Below are 19,359 nucleotides of genomic sequence, written 5' to 3' on the forward strand. Positions count from 1 at the left end.
GAGGAGATTGACTTTAGTTAGTTTTTCCAAAGAGTGTGCAACCAAATATTAAGTTGAGGTTGCCAATAATTTTGTCAATTTATTTGTTTTCCCTTTTTTTGTGTTATTCTAATACAAACAAAGGAAATAAACACGTGTATAACAAAACATATGTAACTGCCAGTGGCGGATGCTGGTCGTTCAAGGAGGGGAAGCTCAATTTCGGCCTACATCATAAAATGTGTCGGTTTATTTATACATAAATTCTATCATCCGTTCCTTTTCAAGAAAATGATCTGTCGTACCAACAAAGCATCTTTTCCAGGGACTTGACTAGTGCCCTCTCAATGGCCAGCAGAGCTAGGCTGCTTAAACGGCCTTGGCCCATGTGAAGTGTGTCCGCCTGTGAGTGCTTGGTAATGGAGGAGGGGCTCAGCAGCACACGCTGGACAGAAACTGCGATAGAAGTCAGAAAGTGTAATAGAAGTCAGTCTCCAAACACAAGCAGCTACAAAAAACCCACCAGAAATAGAAGCTCGATTTGTCGCTAGTCGCTTTTAACAAAGAAAATGACGCTAAGAGGATTGAGAAAGTCTCTGGTTCAACTCAACACAGAATGAATATGTAATGCTCCCACGGATCTCTACACCAAAGGATCGCTGATTCGCTCATTTCGCTGTCAATCAAAAAGGCATTCAGCCACAGACAGATCATCCAATCATCATGCAGAAGCTGAGCGTCCGGGCCAGCCGAGGCCAGCTCACTGCCCCATAGACCCCCAGAGACGCTGAGCGTCCGATGGGCGGGACAAAGCCCAGCATTTATCCAATGACTGGTCTCGTTTCGCTGCACTTCGCTGCTTCGCTATTGAACTCTGTGGACGCTCGGCGTCCACACCATTCAAATCACTGTGAAGCTGCGGGAATGATTGAGAGGAAAGCTGCATTTTTACCAGTGATAAGAAGCTGATTCTGAATAAAAGTTGAGCGCGTTGTAGTGCATATTTATTCAATGACATGTACACACAACAGTATATATTTGATCACTTATTTTTTGACATTTTAGGGGAAGCTGAGCAGTCTTAGAGCAATCGCCTCTGGTAACTGCAATAATTTTCTGGGAGATCATTTTCAGGGGTGCCAACACTTTCTGCCATAGCCCTTTAAAAGAATTGTCTGACAGCTGGTGTGCCTTAAATTTGAGAACCTTAATTGTGGATTTTGAATTTAAAATGTATGTAAGGTAATCACAGTGTATTTTTAAAACTGCTTTTTCTCATGACAGATTCTTATTTGTGCTATTGGGGCCCCCTGGCAAAGCCAAGTCCTACAATGAGATTGGCCGTGCCATCGCAACACTAATGGTGGATGATGTAAGTATGCACCAACATGCTCTACTTATCTTAAGGAATGTATTTCCTGATCATTTGCTTGTTGAACAAAATGGGGATTATATCAACATAACATAATACATTCCATAGTCAGGTATCTCTTCTAGTTAGGTCTTGATACTGCAAATGCCAAGACTTTGAAAAAATAAATGTTTCATATACTTAAAATATATTTATTTTACATATGATATAACTTCATGACATATATAATGTCTGGGTGGGTCAGACCCTAACCCTAACCTTTTAGATATTTACAGAGTCTTTGTTTTTTCAGCTTTTTAGTGATGTAGCGTACAAGGCCAGGGACCGTGAAGACTTGATTGCAGGCATTGACGAGTTCCTGGATGAAGTGATTGTACTCCCACCTGGTGAATGGGACCCAAAAATCCGCATTGAGCCCCCTAAGAAAGTGCCCTCTGCAGACAAGAGGTAAACCATTTATTTGGTTAGCATTTCTGCAGATGCCAGTGAAAATAGTGTAAATAGTCTAAGAGTTCTGATTCTGTAGGTTTGAAACTTATTTGTACATGCTTCTTGTGTTATTTAAAGTTTTCCAAATTACATATAATGTTGGTTGGTAAGGGTAATGTATAACAAGATAGACATCCACACAATATAGAGTTTATTTATAAGCTAGTCATTGGGCCAGTAGTCCATCTACAAGTAAGTCCTTGGACAAGACCCCAAACTTGTCAGTCACTTGTATCTGTACAATTATTCAAATGTGTTACATGTTAATGTAAATGCCTGACCTAAAACATTTAACCTGAATTCCTAACTACAAACAGGAATTACAGAAATTTGCAAACATTTCACAACAAAAGGTATATATAGTGAAAAACTGTCCCAAATTTAGCTTTAAAAAACTACTTTTACATTAATGTACATTATATAGTTTTTTGCTTTTTTATCACAACATTAAATAAATAGGCTTTGTCACAACAGCAACGACATTTGATTTGTATTAAATGGTCATGACTACATTATGCGAATAAAATTTATTGATTTGAATTGAAAAAGTTATGCACATTTCCGTAGTCCAAAATAGAAAGACGCCACAATAGGTTGTGTTAACTAACTAGCTATCTATATTTACAACAATAACAATTTTGTATTTACGTTTTGCACAGACTATATGACAACACATGATTATAATTTTAGTTACTGGTTGCCATTGGTGTGGCAACCAATAATAAAAAATAAAACCAATAATATATTGACACTAATGGTGGTAGTTAGCAATTATCCATTTACTGCACCATTTATCATTGATTTATGCTGTTTTGCTGCTAATCTCTGACTTGTTCCTGGTTTCAGAAAGTCAGTGTTTTCTCTGAATGAGCTGGGTCAGATGAATGGTTCAGTGGGTGGAGGGGGTGGTGTGAGCGATGATGAAGAGATGCCAGTGCCCCATGAACTTGGAGAAGAGCTTTCCTACACTGGGAGGTAAGTTCCTTTGACACTTTTGACTAATTACACTTGCTAGTGGAAGACAATCCGAGCTGAGGCATAGTTTACATGAAAATAAATGCTGCAAATATTTTGCCATATCTAGCAATTTATGCATAAGTGAGGTTTTAAGTTCTTTGAGAACTAATGGCATGGACACCCTCAGATATATGTCAAAGAGACAATAATTATTCTCTTGCTCTCTGGGTGGGTAGAGTAGCCTTTCCTCTCCCTCGTCAGTCAGTATAATTCTAGCCAGTGACGTTTCTTTGCAACTGGTTTTCTTCTCATAGTATGCTAACCTGTCCTATTATGTAGCCTTAGTGCCAGTTTAAAAAAAAGTTTAAAAGTATGAACATACTAAACTTCACCTTCTCTATTTGATATAGGCATATGACAGAGACAACAAAATTGAGAAAGCTAAATATGTTAAAGCTCCATATTTAAAGCTAATAATGTAACACTGATTTGTCAAAGTAGAATTAATTAACCTTAGTGCCTATTCGAATTATATCTGTAGTTGTAACTCCATGAAAACCATCTTAATTTATAAGATGTATTCATGTATCCTAACTAGGCATTTTGAACAAGTTGCTGTCAGCTAGCTAGGCTAATCTTGCTAACAGCTTAAAACTCCTCTGCTTGAAAAGGTTAGGGTCTGGAATATACTGCTAATAGAACAAATAGCCTGGAGGGGTAGCTGCCTAAAAGTTTCCCTATTTTTCCCTCCCTCTCTTTTACTTTGTCATGTTTGTAATTTGTCACTGTCCACTTGACTTTTTAATGGAACCTTTGTAAAAGGACAGATCTGCATTTAATCATTTATTAAGAGCCTGTGTGGTTGGCTGCTGCAGGTTTTGTGGAGGCCTGTTTCTGGATATCAAGAGGAAGGTGCCCTGGTACCCCAGCGACTTTTATGAGGGCTTCCACATCCAGACTATCTCAGCTGTGCTCTTCATCTACCTGGGCTGCATCACGAATGCCATCACCTTCGGGGGTCTCTTAGGGGATGCCACAGACAACTACCAGGTACATCCTGCAACTCTCCACCAGGAAAGCCAGGAGCATGACATTTCCTTTAAAGTTGAATGCGACATTTAGAGATGCTTCTCCTTCAAAGCGGGCTCTCTTACCTTTATTGTTTTTCGTTCTGCAATTCTTTTGCAATATTTATTCCTCAGTTTCAAAGCTCTTGCTGATCTTTCTGCCTCAATGGTTCATTTGTTCATCCACATTCTTTCATCCACACATTTCACACATGAATTCCAATCTGACCATTCTCATCATAGACACACAGACATGTATCAGATATGCATCCTGTCCCTCAGGGCCTTCTAGGTCTTCAGAAAAGGTCAAATGATTTCTATGAAAAAGAATACCTGTCATTTTTCGTTTTATTGTATTTGTATTTGTAAAATGATAAGGTTTGATCAGAAACAAATGACTTAAAATCTTGAAACACCCAAAAGTAAAACTGTCCCAAGATTTCAATTTTCATGTTTTCTGCCATTTGAATTCTTGCCTTGGTAAGGCCTTCAAGAGAGGAACTAACTCTAACACTACCAATTATTAAACAAGTAGTTACAATAGAATCAACCTGTCTTACATAGGTTTCTAATGGTTGGACTTTTATATTGAACTGCCAATCACCTAAAATCATAGCAGATTTGAAGATGTTTTAACCCATTAATGACCAATAACAACATATATTTTTATGATGTAATAATATTACAGTACTTGTTATGGTTGGTCTAATGTAATAAAACATTTTTGTAATATCTAAATTAAAATTTGAACGGTTTTGTTTGCATGATTTATTTTTATTTTTATCTTGTATTTTGCATTGAATTTTATAAAATCAGTAACCCTATTTGACCAGAAGACTTATATAAATAATTGATATGTGGACTTTTTAGGCATAGGGTTTGATTAGTTTGAAAACTTTCTGCTCTGGCTCAGAAAATCTATGAGAATAAGGAAGTGTCATATTTCAGACATGGAGATTAATGGCTCACATGAGTCCATAATCTGACCCTTTTAACATCAAAGCAATAAAGACAGAGATTTTCACTCTGTTTGTATCCCCTCAAGGTGAGACTTCCAGGAGGAACACTAACCTTTTATAGATTATATCACTTGCTGGGAGATATAGAGCAGTTTAAGGATTCTCAGGAAAAAGCACCATCAACCATGTGTCTTCCTCAACAGCAAGAATCCTGGGTTGCAGCTGAGCTAAATGTCACAGACATTATTATGTCCTGAAATGAGGGACAGAAAAACAAGAAGAAACCGCATTCAAGCAGTGAGGGGTAGGCCAGACTAAGGCAGGTGTTACCAACATGACTTTTACTGGGTTGGCATAGAGTAGGGATTATGCTGCTTCCTTAACCATAGAAGACTAGTGATCAATTACTAGCAGACTTTCCTAACACAGCATAAGATTAAATATACAACATTTATATTAGTTATATTGTACATAACTCTGGAAAAGAGGATTTGCGAAATGCTAAAAATTTTACTTAGTCCAACTCTAGTCTGATGTATAAAGCTTACACTTGTAAGTGCAAGCATGAGCTATTCTGCACACTTATTTTGTAAGAAACTCGAGATGAGATAAAGTTCCATTACCATTTTTATTGTGTATGTTTCCTGAGTTTTAAAAAAGATTGAAGCCAGTCCTCCCTGTTTTTCTAAGGAATTTTACTGTTTGTTGCCTACATGCAAAAAGTGCTTGGTTTCTTTTGTTTTATTCTAATTTGCAGAGACGTGTATTTTTATTTCCACAGAGACGTGTATTTTTCCTATGTACTTTTCTAACCACTAGCCCAGTGCAAGAAGAGTTTTTCCAAGTTTGTGTTCAAAGTGAGTGACTGTTCCTCATTCTCTTTCCCTCTCCATTAGGGGGTGATGGAGAGTTTCCTAGGCACAGCCCTGGCAGGGACTGTCTTTTGCCTCTTTGGCGGTCAGCCCCTCATTATACTTAGCTCTACGGGACCCATCCTCATTTTTGAGAAGTTGCTCTACGATTTCTGCATGTGAGAACACCTCTGTATCGTTTCATTGGAATGTCTATCATCCAGACTACTATCTTTTCTCAGCCTGTTACCCACCTGAAGATGTAGTTCAGAAGCTAGGGCTGTGAGCCTGAGGTTTATCACATTTTTCTAATATTGTTGTTTCCACACATGTTCACATTGTTCAGCAGCTGTAAATGTTGCAGCTGAGTTTCACATGAGTTGCAAGCTGCTTTATAATGATCAACACTTATTTATTATCATGGAAGTTGCAAGTCAGTATTTGCATGTAAGTTTCCAGTAGATATTCTTATACTTCTAAGCTAATGCTAACGCATATTCTGACTGCTAAGTTGCTATCTTGCTAATATTAATATTAGCTGTTAAACCAATCTGGCCCATTTGTGAATGGAAGGTACAAAACAATGACATGTTCAGCCATTTTTGTTTGACACTTTTCCAAGCTGCACCACATACATTAACCATGCCCTACTTTCTATATCAGGAGCAACAGTATTGATTATATGGAGCTCCGTCTGTGGATTGGGATGCATTCCTGTGTCCAGTGCTTGTTCCTAGTGGCTACTGATGCCAGCTACATCATCAAATACATGACCCGATTCACAGAGGAAGGATTCTCCAGCTTAATCTCCTTCATTTTCATCTCTGATGCAATTAAGAAAATGGTGGGATCCTTCAAGTACTATCCCATCAACACAGACTTCAAACCAGACTATGTCACGGCCTACAAGTGCGAGTGTGTCGCCCCTGACCCAAGTGAGTACACTCTCGGACTGCAACAAACTGTCCCAGTATTTTTGCATTGTTCTGTTTTCAATTTAGGGTGGCACAGTGGCACAGCAGTTAGTGTTGCAGTCACACAGCTCCAGGGTCCTAGAGGTTGTGGGTTCGAATCTGGTTTCCTCCCATGGTCCAAAAACACACACTGGTAGGTGGATTGGCTACTGAAAAGTGTCCATAGGTGTGAATGTGTGTGTGTTGCCTTGTGAAGGACTTGCACCCCCTCCAGAATGTGTTCCTGTCTTTAAGCCAGTGATTCTGGGTAGGCTCAAGACCCATTGTGACTCTTACTGGATAAGCGGTTATAGACAATGAATGAATGAATGTTTTCAATTTCCTCACATATTGAGTTTGGAGCAGGTTTGTCATCTTTAGAGCTGGTAAGTTTTAAAGGATGAACCCTTGATCAATACTAATTTTTCAGTGTCAAATTCATAACTGGACCACCACATGCTACATTGACTGCTGTACATTTACTCGAGTAACATTTTAATTGTGCTGATTCTGATGCAGGTGGGAACACAGATATATCGCTCCAGGTTCTTGATGGTTGTTTACCAAGAACATAAGTAGCAGTAGTGGAACATGTAAAAGAAGAAAACCTAAATCAACATTGCAGTCTTCAATTATTTGCTCTAAACCACTGCTAGTGATGTCCTTAAGTTCATTACCCTCACTTATAGAGCCGGAAAATGGAAAAGTTTTGTTTGAAATCGATCCACTGTTCTTAGTGTAATGTAACCTTTGAATATAAAGCTGGCAAATCACTGAAGGTTTGGATCTTTTGCAGTACTGTTATCAAACAAAATAATTTTCATTAAAAATTCACAGAAGCATGTACTGTTCCAATAAAGTCTACAAGAAGAGTATAATCTGTTACAGCAGCAAAGACTAACTTGATTGAATGATTGGTTGCAGAACATTTGTGCTTTGCTTAGTAATTATTTTGCTTATAATTACAGCAATGCTTTAGCATTAAATATGTACATAGAATGAATTAGTGGAAAAATCTATAACTGTTGTAACTGATTTGTGCTGTGGTTGATTTTGTTGCAAACATCTGACATGGCCGCTTCATACGTGTGAGTAGAATTTTGCTGCTTTATAGTCAGTTAGCTGGTATTTACCTGCATGAGAGTAAAGTACCAAAGCTATTTTCCCTCAGAAAAAATGGTTTTGTGGTTCTCCAGGGATTTTCTATCCCACAATTAAGATTCCCAGATTGTAGCATTTAGCCAAAAGCCATCTGTTGCTATAGCAAAACAGATGTGCTGTGACCCTGCAACCAATTGCAATTTCAATTTCAGATTCCTCTGCTCATTCTGATCATGTTTTCTTCTGTTTCATCACACACACACCTGTCTTTAGTGGCTACAATGATCTTTGCTGTTGTAGTTCCAGTGCCGGATAACTCTTCTTCTTCCTTTGGTGTAAGTGCTTTTCTTTTTTTAATCATTGTTTTAGATGTTGTTGTTTTCATGACTGCTACCTTGGCCTCGTCAGATTCACATGGGGTTAGGCATTCTAGCTTCATCTCACTTTCTGATTCCTCTCCTTAAATCACTCTCATTTTTATTCAAATTGGAGTTCCGGCTTCAGCAATAGAGTCTTGAGAGGAATTGAAGGATGGTGTGATGCAAAGGGGATACAATCTTGTGTCTCTTCATTTTCTCCTCCCTCTCCACTGTTTTATCAGTTGTCTCTTACTCTATATCTCACATGAAAAACATCCAGTCATTTCACGGCTTGACTGATTTGACACTATAATTGCCTTTCCGCTTTGACCTCCATTGCTCACTAGCAGCTCAACACAAAGTCACATGGTTTCATACAAAGGATCTATACTGTCTACAGCTACAAGTGAGAAATAAAACAGTTTTAATATTATCAGTAAAAATCAACTTCAAATTCAATAATTTACTCAGATGTTGCAGGCTGAAGATTGTCTATAAGAAAGCACCTTTAGCAGAAAATAGTATTTGATGTTTTATTTGTGTCTTGTCTCTGTGTGTCTATTCGTACCCAAATGTGGCATGAATTATGAACTGTCTCCTCATAATTTACAACTTCTCTGCTATAGTATAAGCTCACAACATGACTTAAAAAATAGAGGTATTTATAGGTTAGAGGTTACACCAGCTTCTTTTATACTGTATATAGGTGTCTCTTTTTCAAATATCTAATATCTGTGAGAATTTTAAACATATCTGTTGTGTTTAAGCACCAGTATTGTCTCTAACTTGTACATTTCTCATATTTCCACTGTCTTCATGTCCTTTCTCTTTTATTTCTTGACCTCACATTCTTTATTGACCTCTTTCTCCCTCTTTCTCTCAGATGAACGTAACAGCTCTGGACTGGACTCAGCTTAGTAAGAAGGAATGTGTGAAATACGGTGGCTCTCTGGTGGGAAATTCCTGTAAATACATCCCTGATTTGGCACTCATGTCCTTCATCCTCTTCTTCGGGACCTACTCCATGACCATCTCGCTCAAGAAGTTCAAGTTCAGCCGCTACTTTCCAACCAAGGTACATAGTTAGGACAGATTGCAAATTAAATTTTCCATTTTACTTTTAAGTTAACACTACACTGAGAGGTACCCACTGATGTTCAGTTGTCCACATATAGCTTGTGCAATCTCTATAGAAACCCTTTGGCAGGAGCATTACAGTTTAGTCCCCATACTCAATGCCAAGTGTCAGCAGGTGAGATATATAGATCCCTCAGTGTTGAACATTAGATGAGTGAAACTCTTTTCTCTGACATGTTTGAGTTCCATCCAGTACATATGGCATTAATTGGAATGCTGTGTGTGGTCAAGAACTGCATTCAGATCCTCACAACAAGTTCCAACATTTAGTGTAAAGGCTTCCCAGGATAGCAGATGATTTTACTGTGTCTGGAATATTGAGTGAGGTGTCCAGAAATTTTTGGTTGTATAATCTGTATCCATGACAGGTTGTCAGAAATTATGCTGAATGGTCTTGGCTGGTCTCAGATATCTGCTAATTCATTTTTTGCCCAGCCGTAAATTCTGATCTGTATAGAATATTCATTATAAATAAATAGCTAAATGACGGTTTAGAAAATTTCATCTGTTTTATCTTTGTTTGTCAGGGTGCTCTTTTATTACACTGCTATAAGTATATAGCTGTTTTAATTAAAGCATTGCTCAGGGTCAAAAATTCCCATGAAATTTGGAACAAAAGTGGTGATAATAAATCTGTAATCACATAATGAAAAAGTCGTGACCTGGTAGACTATTAGTTCACTGGAGGATTACAGGATGATTTTTTTTTCTAAGCAAAAGCTCCTGAAGCATTATTATGCCTTACAAACTATTCATTCATTCATTCTTTATCTGTAACCGCTTATCCAATTCAGGGTCGTGGTCCTTCCAAACTATGGACATGTTATATCTATTATGATATATTACACAATAAACTACATGACCAAAAGTTTATGAAACCTGCTTATTAAGAATGTTTTAAAATGAAGTGGATTCATAAAGACTTTGTGTTCCTTTGCTGCAGAATCAGGTTATACTCTTTTCAGAATTTTAGACTAGATGTTTAGACATTGCTGTGAAGTTTTCATTGGATTCAGCAAAACTGCTTGTACAGATGCTTCATAATGTCTAATTCTGATGTTAAATTATTTCTATGGCTGTGCCAGAGATGGGTGTACCTTAAAATAAATCACACCTAGACTAGGTGTTTAGAAATTAGGAATTATCATGTGTGTTGTATCAAAAACCTTTGTACTTTGTCTAGCTCCGGAAACTCATCAGCGACTTCTCTATCTTCATATCTATCATGACGTTTGTGGGGCTGGACATGCTGATGGGCCTGCAGACCCCGAAACTCATTGTGCCCACCAAGTTTAAGGTGCAACAAGCAAATTCAAACTCTTGTTCCTTCATACGGTACACTCATAACATTTATAATTAGTGCTCTCCAAGTGTCCAAGCTGTCTTAATGAGGTTGCATTAGCAGCTGTTTCAAAGGAAGAGGTGGTGCATGATGTGATTTGGGTAAAAATCTGTGTAAAATATGGGTGTTACTAGTGATTATTTGACTTATCCAATAGGGTAAGACTGAACTATAGGTCATTGTTCATAAGACTATATAACACTTACAAAAGCCTGACAACACATAAACCTACATAACAGGCATCATAATTTCTGAAAGTGTCCAGTTGAATGTCCCCTGAATTATTCCTGTGTTGGACATCTGTTGTTTTTCTCCTAACCTTTAGCCCACGCGTATAGGCCGGGGCTGGCTGGTGATGCCGTTTGGTAAAAACCCATGGTGGGTTTATGTAGCCAGCTTTGTACCTGCTCTCCTGGTCACCATCCTCATCTTCATGGACCAGCAGATCAGCGCTGTCATCGTCAACAGAAAAGAGAACAAACTTAAGGTATATTTTAAGGAAAGTTAAGAAAGAATCACATTTATATTTAAGGGCACATTCATGAATTATTTCTAAAAAAAAATCTGCTTTGAGACTGTGTCTTTTTTTGTAAAATGTGCTACACAAATAACCCCGTACTGAACTAAAGTCCTCTGTCCTGAACAGAAAGGGTGTGGTTATCACCTGGATCTGTTCTGGGTGGGGATCCTGATGGCAGCCTGCTCTTTTATGGGGTTGCCATGGTACGTAGCAGCCACAGTCATTTCCATTGCCCACATTGACTCCCTGAAGATGGAGAGTGAATCCAGTGCCCCGGGAGAACAGCCACAGTTCCTGGGTGTCAGGTATGAAAGGAACAATGCTATTAAGAGTCTAGTATTATTTACCTTGAGCAATAAAACACTGTTGGTAGAAGATCTCTAAAGTTATGTCATCATCCTGTAGGCAGCTTATTGCACATATATAAAATTCAGAATCTAATACACTTTTCAATAACAGAAACATGTATGATTTTCCAGTATAATGCCCTGTGAATTAACATTTTCTAAATTGATATGCTTCACATATTTGAGAATAGGTGACCTGTGCCAAATTTAAAGCACCTTTTATATTATTGTTTTTCCAACAAAATTGTTCTGCACTGAAACCTGAAGAAAATGGTATGTTTTAATGACAAATATAATATATTCCTTTAGCATAAATTGCTATATTCACATAAACTAAGCAGTATTTTCTACTAAATACAATTACTTAGTTGAATTAAATGAACTAACTGGACAGTTTTCATTTTGGGCAGTAGTTTATCTCTATTCTGCTGTTCCTGAGGCTTTGTTTTTCTAACCACAGGGAGCAACGGTTGACCGGGATCCTGGTGTTTGTTCTGACCGGAGTCTCCATCTTTCTAGCCCCTATCCTCCAGGTGAGTTCAGAACATGTTATTAACTCTGGCCCAGAAGAGAACTTAACAGACTGCATTTATTAAAAAAAGACAGCTGTAAAAATACAGATAAATACATATATATATATATATATATATATATATAGATCTCCAACAGACATCTACAAAGCCTATTTTTACTGGCAGTGTCTGAGGTTAAATGGCATGGTTTATTAGTACAAATCAGTAAAATAATGGGAGGTGAGATCAGTCTGAACAACATTATCTAAGCACATTTCACTGATCATGGTAGAAATGGTTGAGATAAAACAATTTCTTCTGTTTGTTATGCCTTTATTCAGTACATCCCCATGCCTGTGTTGTACGGAGTGTTCCTCTACATGGGTGTGGCATCTCTCAGTGGGATCCAGGTGAGATTCATGTGGTCAGAGACTATATTGCATTGAGTTACATTAGCATTTGTACAGGTGCTGATGTCCGCATGGTTAGCAACAGTTCTATAAAAACTTTTGAAAATTTAACTGCACTAAATTCTAAAATCCTTGCATGACGTTTGTATTTGAGGTAATGTGGAAGAGGTGTAAACAGGGTTTTTCACCAAACTACACCTTTATCTTAACCTTGTATGTGTGACTGGGTCATTGCTGACTCATTCTTGAGACCATTCCTCCTCTCCACCAGTTGGAAGCTAAGTGTGAAGTGTCACATCTCTGCGTCAATCGCCCTGGGTAATGGGAACAAGATCAGCAGCGGTGGAGTTCGATAAAGATTACGTGCTTTCTGACAGCACATTTTGCACTTAAGTCACGAGGAAGTGGGCGATTTGTCCTCACCCTAGAGGCGAGGTGATGGAATACATGGCCCTCTGGAGGTGTTGTGGGGTGGAGGGGTTGTTTCTGAGTTAAGAGAGAATTGGTGGGCTTGATATTTTGTATTCTGGACACTTTTCCTCGGCTTCGTCCGGCAGCATTCTGATGAGGCGGCGCAGTGTGGAGGCAGGGTGGCAGCGGCCAGATGCTGCTTTGCTGCGTCTGGCAATCAAACCCTGACAGTTGGAGGCCGCCCTACATTCAGCAGCATGCAGAGTAGATTTAAAAAAAAAGTTAAAAAAAAAAGTAAAAATATATTACAGTTATTATGGTGTAGAATGCACTTAATATCTCTAATGTAAGCTGGTAACTAAACTTAAATCTGGTTACCTTACAACAGTGCTCCTGGATAAAACCCACAGAGACCCAGACAGAACTCTACAGATCACAAAAAATAAACTGAATAACAATATAATATCACATATGTGATGCTACATTTTTGTTCCCCAATAGTTCTGGGACAGGATCAAGCTCTTCCTGATGCCAGCGAAGCACCAGCCGGACTTCGCATACCTCCGCCACGTTCCTCTCAGGAGGGTCCATCTCTTTACTCTGCTGCAGATCATCTGCTTAGCCGTGCTCTGGATCCTCAAATCCACTTTCCTCGCCATCATCTTCCCTGTTATGGTACATTAGCCCCCTTAGCAACTACAGTGTTTATTTTTTGACCATATAGACATGTCAACTGTAAGCTTTAAATAACAGTAATGAACTAAAAAGTATACCAACTTTTTGACTTTTCCTATAGCAAATAACATTGTACATTGGAACTCCATTTTGCTGATATACACTTAAAGACTGATGCCTGATGCTCAGTCTGCATAATCACATTTACCAGTCCCAGAGGATTTTACACATTTATGAGTACTGGTCTATTAAATAAATCTCAGAACAAGTCTGGTATTTATCTCAGATTCTAGGACTGATGCTGGTGCGAAAGCTGTTGGACATGGTCTTTTCCCAGCATGACTTAGCCTGGCTGGATGACCTCCTGCCCGAGAAAGAGAAGAAGAAGAAGGATGATGAGAAAAAGAATGGCAGTAGCAAAAAGGAGAAGAAGAAGGGCAGAGCAGTAGACAACAGTGAAGACGATGTAAGTCCAGCTTTTTGAGTGACTAGTGCTGTTATCTATTCGGTCAGTGAAAAGAAAAGTGGCTTTGGAGAGACTCCGGCTTATTGCGTGTTCCCCAGAGGAGGTAACTGTCAGAGAAGATATCCGTCCACCCACACTCTCAGATACAGACACACACACACACACACACACACACACACTAAATCCATCAGTATCCAGTGCCCTGTTTAAAATCAAAACATCAGAGCTTAATAGATTTTAAACACTTATCCTACGTAATTCAGCTGTGTGCTGCTGCTTCCCCCTACTGGTCATCACTTCAGCACGCTCATGCCTAATTATATGATTGATTTGTTGCGTTGCTCATTGAAAATAAACTAACACATCCTCAGCAAAGTCAAATGTTTGTCAACAACTTATCTAGTGTTTTTAATTAATAATAGGGAGCGTTCTCCACTTTGGGGCAGTAACAGATATTGGATCATAGCTGTGTGGGTTTGGTGGCATTCATCCACCTCAACATAAAGGCGGTCAACCAATGATGGTGGGCAACTAGTTCTGCATCATAACTCATCATAAAAATAATGGACGAGCTCAATTCACTCCAGAGAATAGACTTGCCCTTTCTACACACACACACACACACACACACACACACACACACGCACACACACACTGTTACGTGGTTAAGTGTGCATCATAATTGATGTATTGTTATCACAATTATTTTTTTTATTCATGAGTATTTAAAACTTAATGTCTTGTGTCCTGTAGGAGAAGTATCATCCATACACCAACTGCTCGCTGGGCGAGGCCGAGCTGGACCGCAGGTACTGTGTCCTAAAACTCCACCTTCCTTACAGAGAGCTATTAGAACCCACCGATCACAACTCTGAATGGACTGCCCGCTGCCAGCCTGGAAACTACTATTACTGACCCAAATACGCACTGTCCAGCACTGTACACACCCGCACACCACATACACATACACACCTAAATACGTTCTTCAGAGAAAGAGGTGTTAGGGCCCCCAAATCACCATGCCAAATGAATGGCCTGCTGCCATCTCGGAAACTATTACTACTGACACACACACACAAACATACATATATACAGTCTAATCAAAAAAGACACACACAACGCATGAACAGAATAAATACACAAACCATATTAGCACACAATGTGGGCCAATAAAAAACAGCTACTGATATACACATACTCTTTGAAAACACTTGTCACTTGTACCTACAAATACAGTGGCCTCCAAAGGTATTTGGTCATGTGTTGAACACTTAAAATGGATAAAATTAACCAAAAATACATTTATAGAAATAAAAAAGTACAGGATTTATTTATTTATTTATTTATTTTTGAAACAGAAATGCTTTATGCTAAACATTCTACGAGGTAGCCTTAAAAACTATTAATATTACAGTGTCCCAATACTTTTTGATTAACCCATTCTCATCCTTATTGCTGTACATTTTACACTTCTTTATTTGTCACAAAGAATATAATGCATGCATTTTGTTCCTAATAGACATTAAACAGAACATAATAAAGTTTGTTTTGTTTTCACTGTTCAATAGGTGCATGTTATGGACTAAAATGGCGTTCTTGCTTATTGTCCTACCCATGCACTTTGAAGCAATGCAGATGGAGGTCGTATGTTAAAAATATTCTGTATTTTAATGAGTCTTTTTTCCTTTTTGTATACACCTATACATAACACACATAATTGTATAATAATAAAAATACTTTAATATTCAGTAAGTTTATATGCCAACTATACTACATTTTTGTAAATCTAATAAGAAACATAGCTGTTGCTCATCTGAGTTTGCAAATACACAAAGTTGGGTATTTTGGTTGTTTCTTTCTCCTCTGTTTATGTGTATTCCTTGTTATGTTGTACACTCTATGATCCTGTCCCTTATATTTTTTGTAAAAACTGCTTTTCTGGGTGGATATTAGACATATTTGGAGTAAAAATCTAATTTGCCTCCAAAATAGTTGATCAGCCAAAACTTGTTTGTTGTCTGGAGTTTGAGTCAGGTTTTTGACCTGGTGCTTTGAGGCTAATGCCCCACCAATTACCATCATGTAATATTTCTTGTATTTTTTCATGATTTTTAAAGAATTGAATAGGATGTTTTTTTTTAATATGCCTTTAAACACAACTCAGATGGCTAGATGATGCTTGTTTTATGATTCATTTAGATCCACACTTAAACACTTATTACATCTCCAGCTTGAAAGGACAGGTCTAATCTGCTAAAAACGGGTTTGGCTGACATTTACAAAAATGAGATAAAACAGACTTAGATTTTATAAAGGTTTAGTTTACATATATGGACTTTGTGGACTGAGTGTATGGTATGATTAAATCTACTTTATTTAAAGTAAAGTTAATAGAACTGAGGCCCACATTTCAGCATATAAGACTTTGATTAAACATATGTTGGCATGGATAAAAATAATAGTGGAAACCAACTTGTGACCTGATAACCAGATAATTTACTGAAAATAGGCCTTATTGTGTTGCCTATGACCATGTGACACAAGACCAAAATAACAGATTTCTGCCTCAGAAATTGTATTCACATATTGTGCACTAAATGCTGCTGGCTGTAATATCTGCATTGCTGTAAATGGTGCATGGTCTGGATGATGTTTTTTTTAGAGCAGATGTGATGTAAAGCCAGGCTGTAAACACAATCTTGGTTTAGAATGAAAGAAGCAATCAGCTTAAAGGTGAAACTGTTGTAATTTTCACAGAGCATGAGCTGAGGTGGGTACTAAATAGTTCCATTTATTCAGCTCCATGTACAGAATTTAGATGTAATTGTAGACAAAGTGTTGGTTGTCTAAGACACTGGGAAGATTGCCTCCCCCACTCTGTCTGGGTGTGTAAGATTGCCATTTCAATTTAGCTCTGTTAGTTGATGTAACAGAATTGCAGTTAGTGTTCTCATCCAAGCAGGTTTGGAAGAATCATTTGCCGTTTTAAAAGACCTTGTGTGTGTTAAAGGAATCATGCTGTATTCACTTTTCCCACTTGGTAGCATTGTGTGATTTGAAGAGTCCTAAATTGGCAATGACTAATATCTGATATTCACTCATTACATTTTCTGTTATAGCTTTGCCGAGTCTGTTCAGGGTCAAGGTTTAGTCATTAACTTTTTAAAAATTTTCTCATGTAAGATCTTAGACATTTGTAGGCCTTAGCTAAAGTAATATATTAATGTGCTTGAGCCTGTTATCAACCCTTATGTTAATGTAATGTTCCTGGCCTAGATTCTGGAGGTTTCTTGGTGGGGAAAATAGCCTGGCATGATATCTGTTTCCCACTTACATGTCTGAGCCCTGAATCTCCTTACGTTCTGTGCCGTTTCCTGCCCATAGTTTGGTGAAAAATCATACCCCAAATGTAAACAAATATCTACACAGTAGTCTATTACATCCCAGCTTTACCCACTATGTTACTTACACTTACAGATAAATGTACAGACAAACCACTTATGTACTAAAATACATTAAAAAATGCAGTTTTTAGCATTTTATTACACAAAGTCTGACACACATAGAAGACTATTTAGGCTTACTTAACAACTCAACACAGATGGAGACAAGTGGGCTACAAAGTTAACGCATAGGTATAAGCTTCCATTATTCATTAGCTTTTTTAGCTTTGTAGTTACAATGCAAACATGCCTTGTGTGATTTGTTATATTTGGGGATCATTAACTCTGATCCCAATCCTTTCCAAATACCCAAATTTGGACAGAGTTCCAGCAATTGACGCCTGCTCCTTTACTATTCCTTCTCCTCTTCCACTGCTCCCTTCCTCTACCTCACTCATGTAATGGGACCTTGCCACCCACAGCATCACCCTCCATCTGAAGATCTCATGCCCATCATCACCGGCGATGACCGTCACCCGCGGCATGTCCTGCCCAGTACCTCAGGTCAAGATTGAGATGGAGTCAGACTATGAGGACACAGACTTGGACCACAGGGACAGGCACCGGGACATGAGCAGCGAGACCACCCTCTGAGATCCTCAACAGAATCTGGGCACCTTTAAATGTCGCTAGCTTGCCTGTGAACCACAGGGACCCCAAAGAAGAAAACAAACAAACAACATAGAGAACTTCGTGACTTTTTACAAACCATATAACAAACCACACTTGACCTTCGAATTTTGTCTTTAAGGCCCAACCGTGACCTAAAATAAAATTAATTTTATAAAGACTAGGTAAAGAAAGTTTATACAGTGTGCTGGCTTCTGGTCTTTGTTTTGTTATAGAGATTGTGGTAAAACTGGGGCGACACAACAGAGAAATTTTCTTTTCATAGATAAGGGCCCAAGGAGGCACCGCCCACTTACCCTGTTTTATCTCGCTTCCTTTCCCACTTTGAGAATTTCACCTCGTCGACCAAACAGGGAGAAAAGAAACAACCAAAAACTCAGTACCTGAAATGTCACTCTATGGCCTGTTCAGTACTTGAAATTGTGTGCAAATGCCTGCAACGTTCACTTTGGAAGATAAAGACTTTTTGTATTGAACTTATTGCTGAGTATTGTGTGTAGATGCATATGAGGAACTGAGTACCAGAGGTTTGGACACACCTGACTGAATGTAAGTTTTTTTATAAAACATAATCTTAAGTGCTTACAATTTGTTGCCATGGAAAATATATATACTAAAGTCGAAACCTATGGTACTGTGCTATTTCGGGTCATAATGGCCATTAAGTACTATTTATTCACTTGTCAATTTAGGAAAAACAGCAAATCCTTAGGAACCCACTATAGTGTCATTTTCTTCAGTATATGTGTCAACACATGGTCTTTGTTCCAGATTTAGTTTCACAAGACTTTCTGTCAGTCCATCAGATAAACTAATCCAATATAAAAATTTAGACTCATCAGTCAATAAAACATTGATTCACATCTGATATATCCAAGTGTTCTCTCATCCCAGAGTCTAGACCACAACATCACGTCTTTGGAAAGTGTTTAAGGTAATCTGCAAAAGATTGATCAACCTCTGTATGCTGAGTGTTACAAATTGGATGTATTTTCTGCTTCTTTGATCTCTGGGGTTGCCATTCCATATTTTTTTGACAACACCAGCAGCTTCTCTACCTGGGCACTGTGACACCAACATGTGGAGAAAGGTTTTTTGGATAGATTACTCTAAACTTGGGACTGTAATTCCAAATTTGCTTCTAAGATGAAACTTCTGATTTGTGAGTTCTTTGAAAAACTAGAAGCAATTAATGAATAATAAATAACTAGTATTTGATGGCTGCTTTGGCAGGAAAATTATGTGCACAAAAAGTGTATAATAAAAAATATATATATTTTATGAATTTAAGAATTTTATGAACTTAAATTGAAACTTGTAGCTAATGTGTGACTCTAATTAATATGTTTGAGCCAATGTTGGAGGAAGGTCCCGGTTTC

The 19,359-nt window shown here is 38.1% G+C and overlaps 1 protein-coding gene across 1 annotated transcript in view; it reads left to right on the forward strand.

Moving 5' to 3' along the window:
* slc4a5a (solute carrier family 4 member 5a) overlaps positions 1-17,944 on the forward strand; it is a 43,125-nt gene extending 25,181 nt beyond the window's left edge. The window contains exons 9-25 of the mRNA XM_066657500.1: positions 1,264-1,351; positions 1,644-1,798; positions 2,687-2,815; positions 3,673-3,847; positions 5,720-5,853; positions 6,338-6,609; positions 8,029-8,063; positions 8,971-9,162; positions 10,408-10,521; positions 10,892-11,053; positions 11,213-11,391; positions 11,894-11,966; positions 12,287-12,355; positions 13,268-13,441; positions 13,728-13,907; positions 14,661-14,716; positions 17,773-17,944. Of these exons, the coding sequence (XP_066513597.1) occupies positions 1,264-1,351; positions 1,644-1,798; positions 2,687-2,815; positions 3,673-3,847; positions 5,720-5,853; positions 6,338-6,609; positions 8,029-8,063; positions 8,971-9,162; positions 10,408-10,521; positions 10,892-11,053; positions 11,213-11,391; positions 11,894-11,966; positions 12,287-12,355; positions 13,268-13,441; positions 13,728-13,907; positions 14,661-14,716; positions 17,773-17,944 (2,359 nt within the window). The remainder of the gene's footprint in view (positions 1-1,263; positions 1,352-1,643; positions 1,799-2,686; positions 2,816-3,672; positions 3,848-5,719; positions 5,854-6,337; positions 6,610-8,028; positions 8,064-8,970; positions 9,163-10,407; positions 10,522-10,891; positions 11,054-11,212; positions 11,392-11,893; positions 11,967-12,286; positions 12,356-13,267; positions 13,442-13,727; positions 13,908-14,660; positions 14,717-17,772) is intronic.
* Positions 17,945-19,359: the final 1,415 nt, after the last annotated feature.

This window comes from Hoplias malabaricus, chromosome Y (genome assembly GCF_029633855.1).
Source record: "Hoplias malabaricus isolate fHopMal1 chromosome Y, fHopMal1.hap1, whole genome shotgun sequence".
Classification (NCBI taxonomy): Eukaryota; Metazoa; Chordata; class Actinopteri; order Characiformes; family Erythrinidae; genus Hoplias; species Hoplias malabaricus.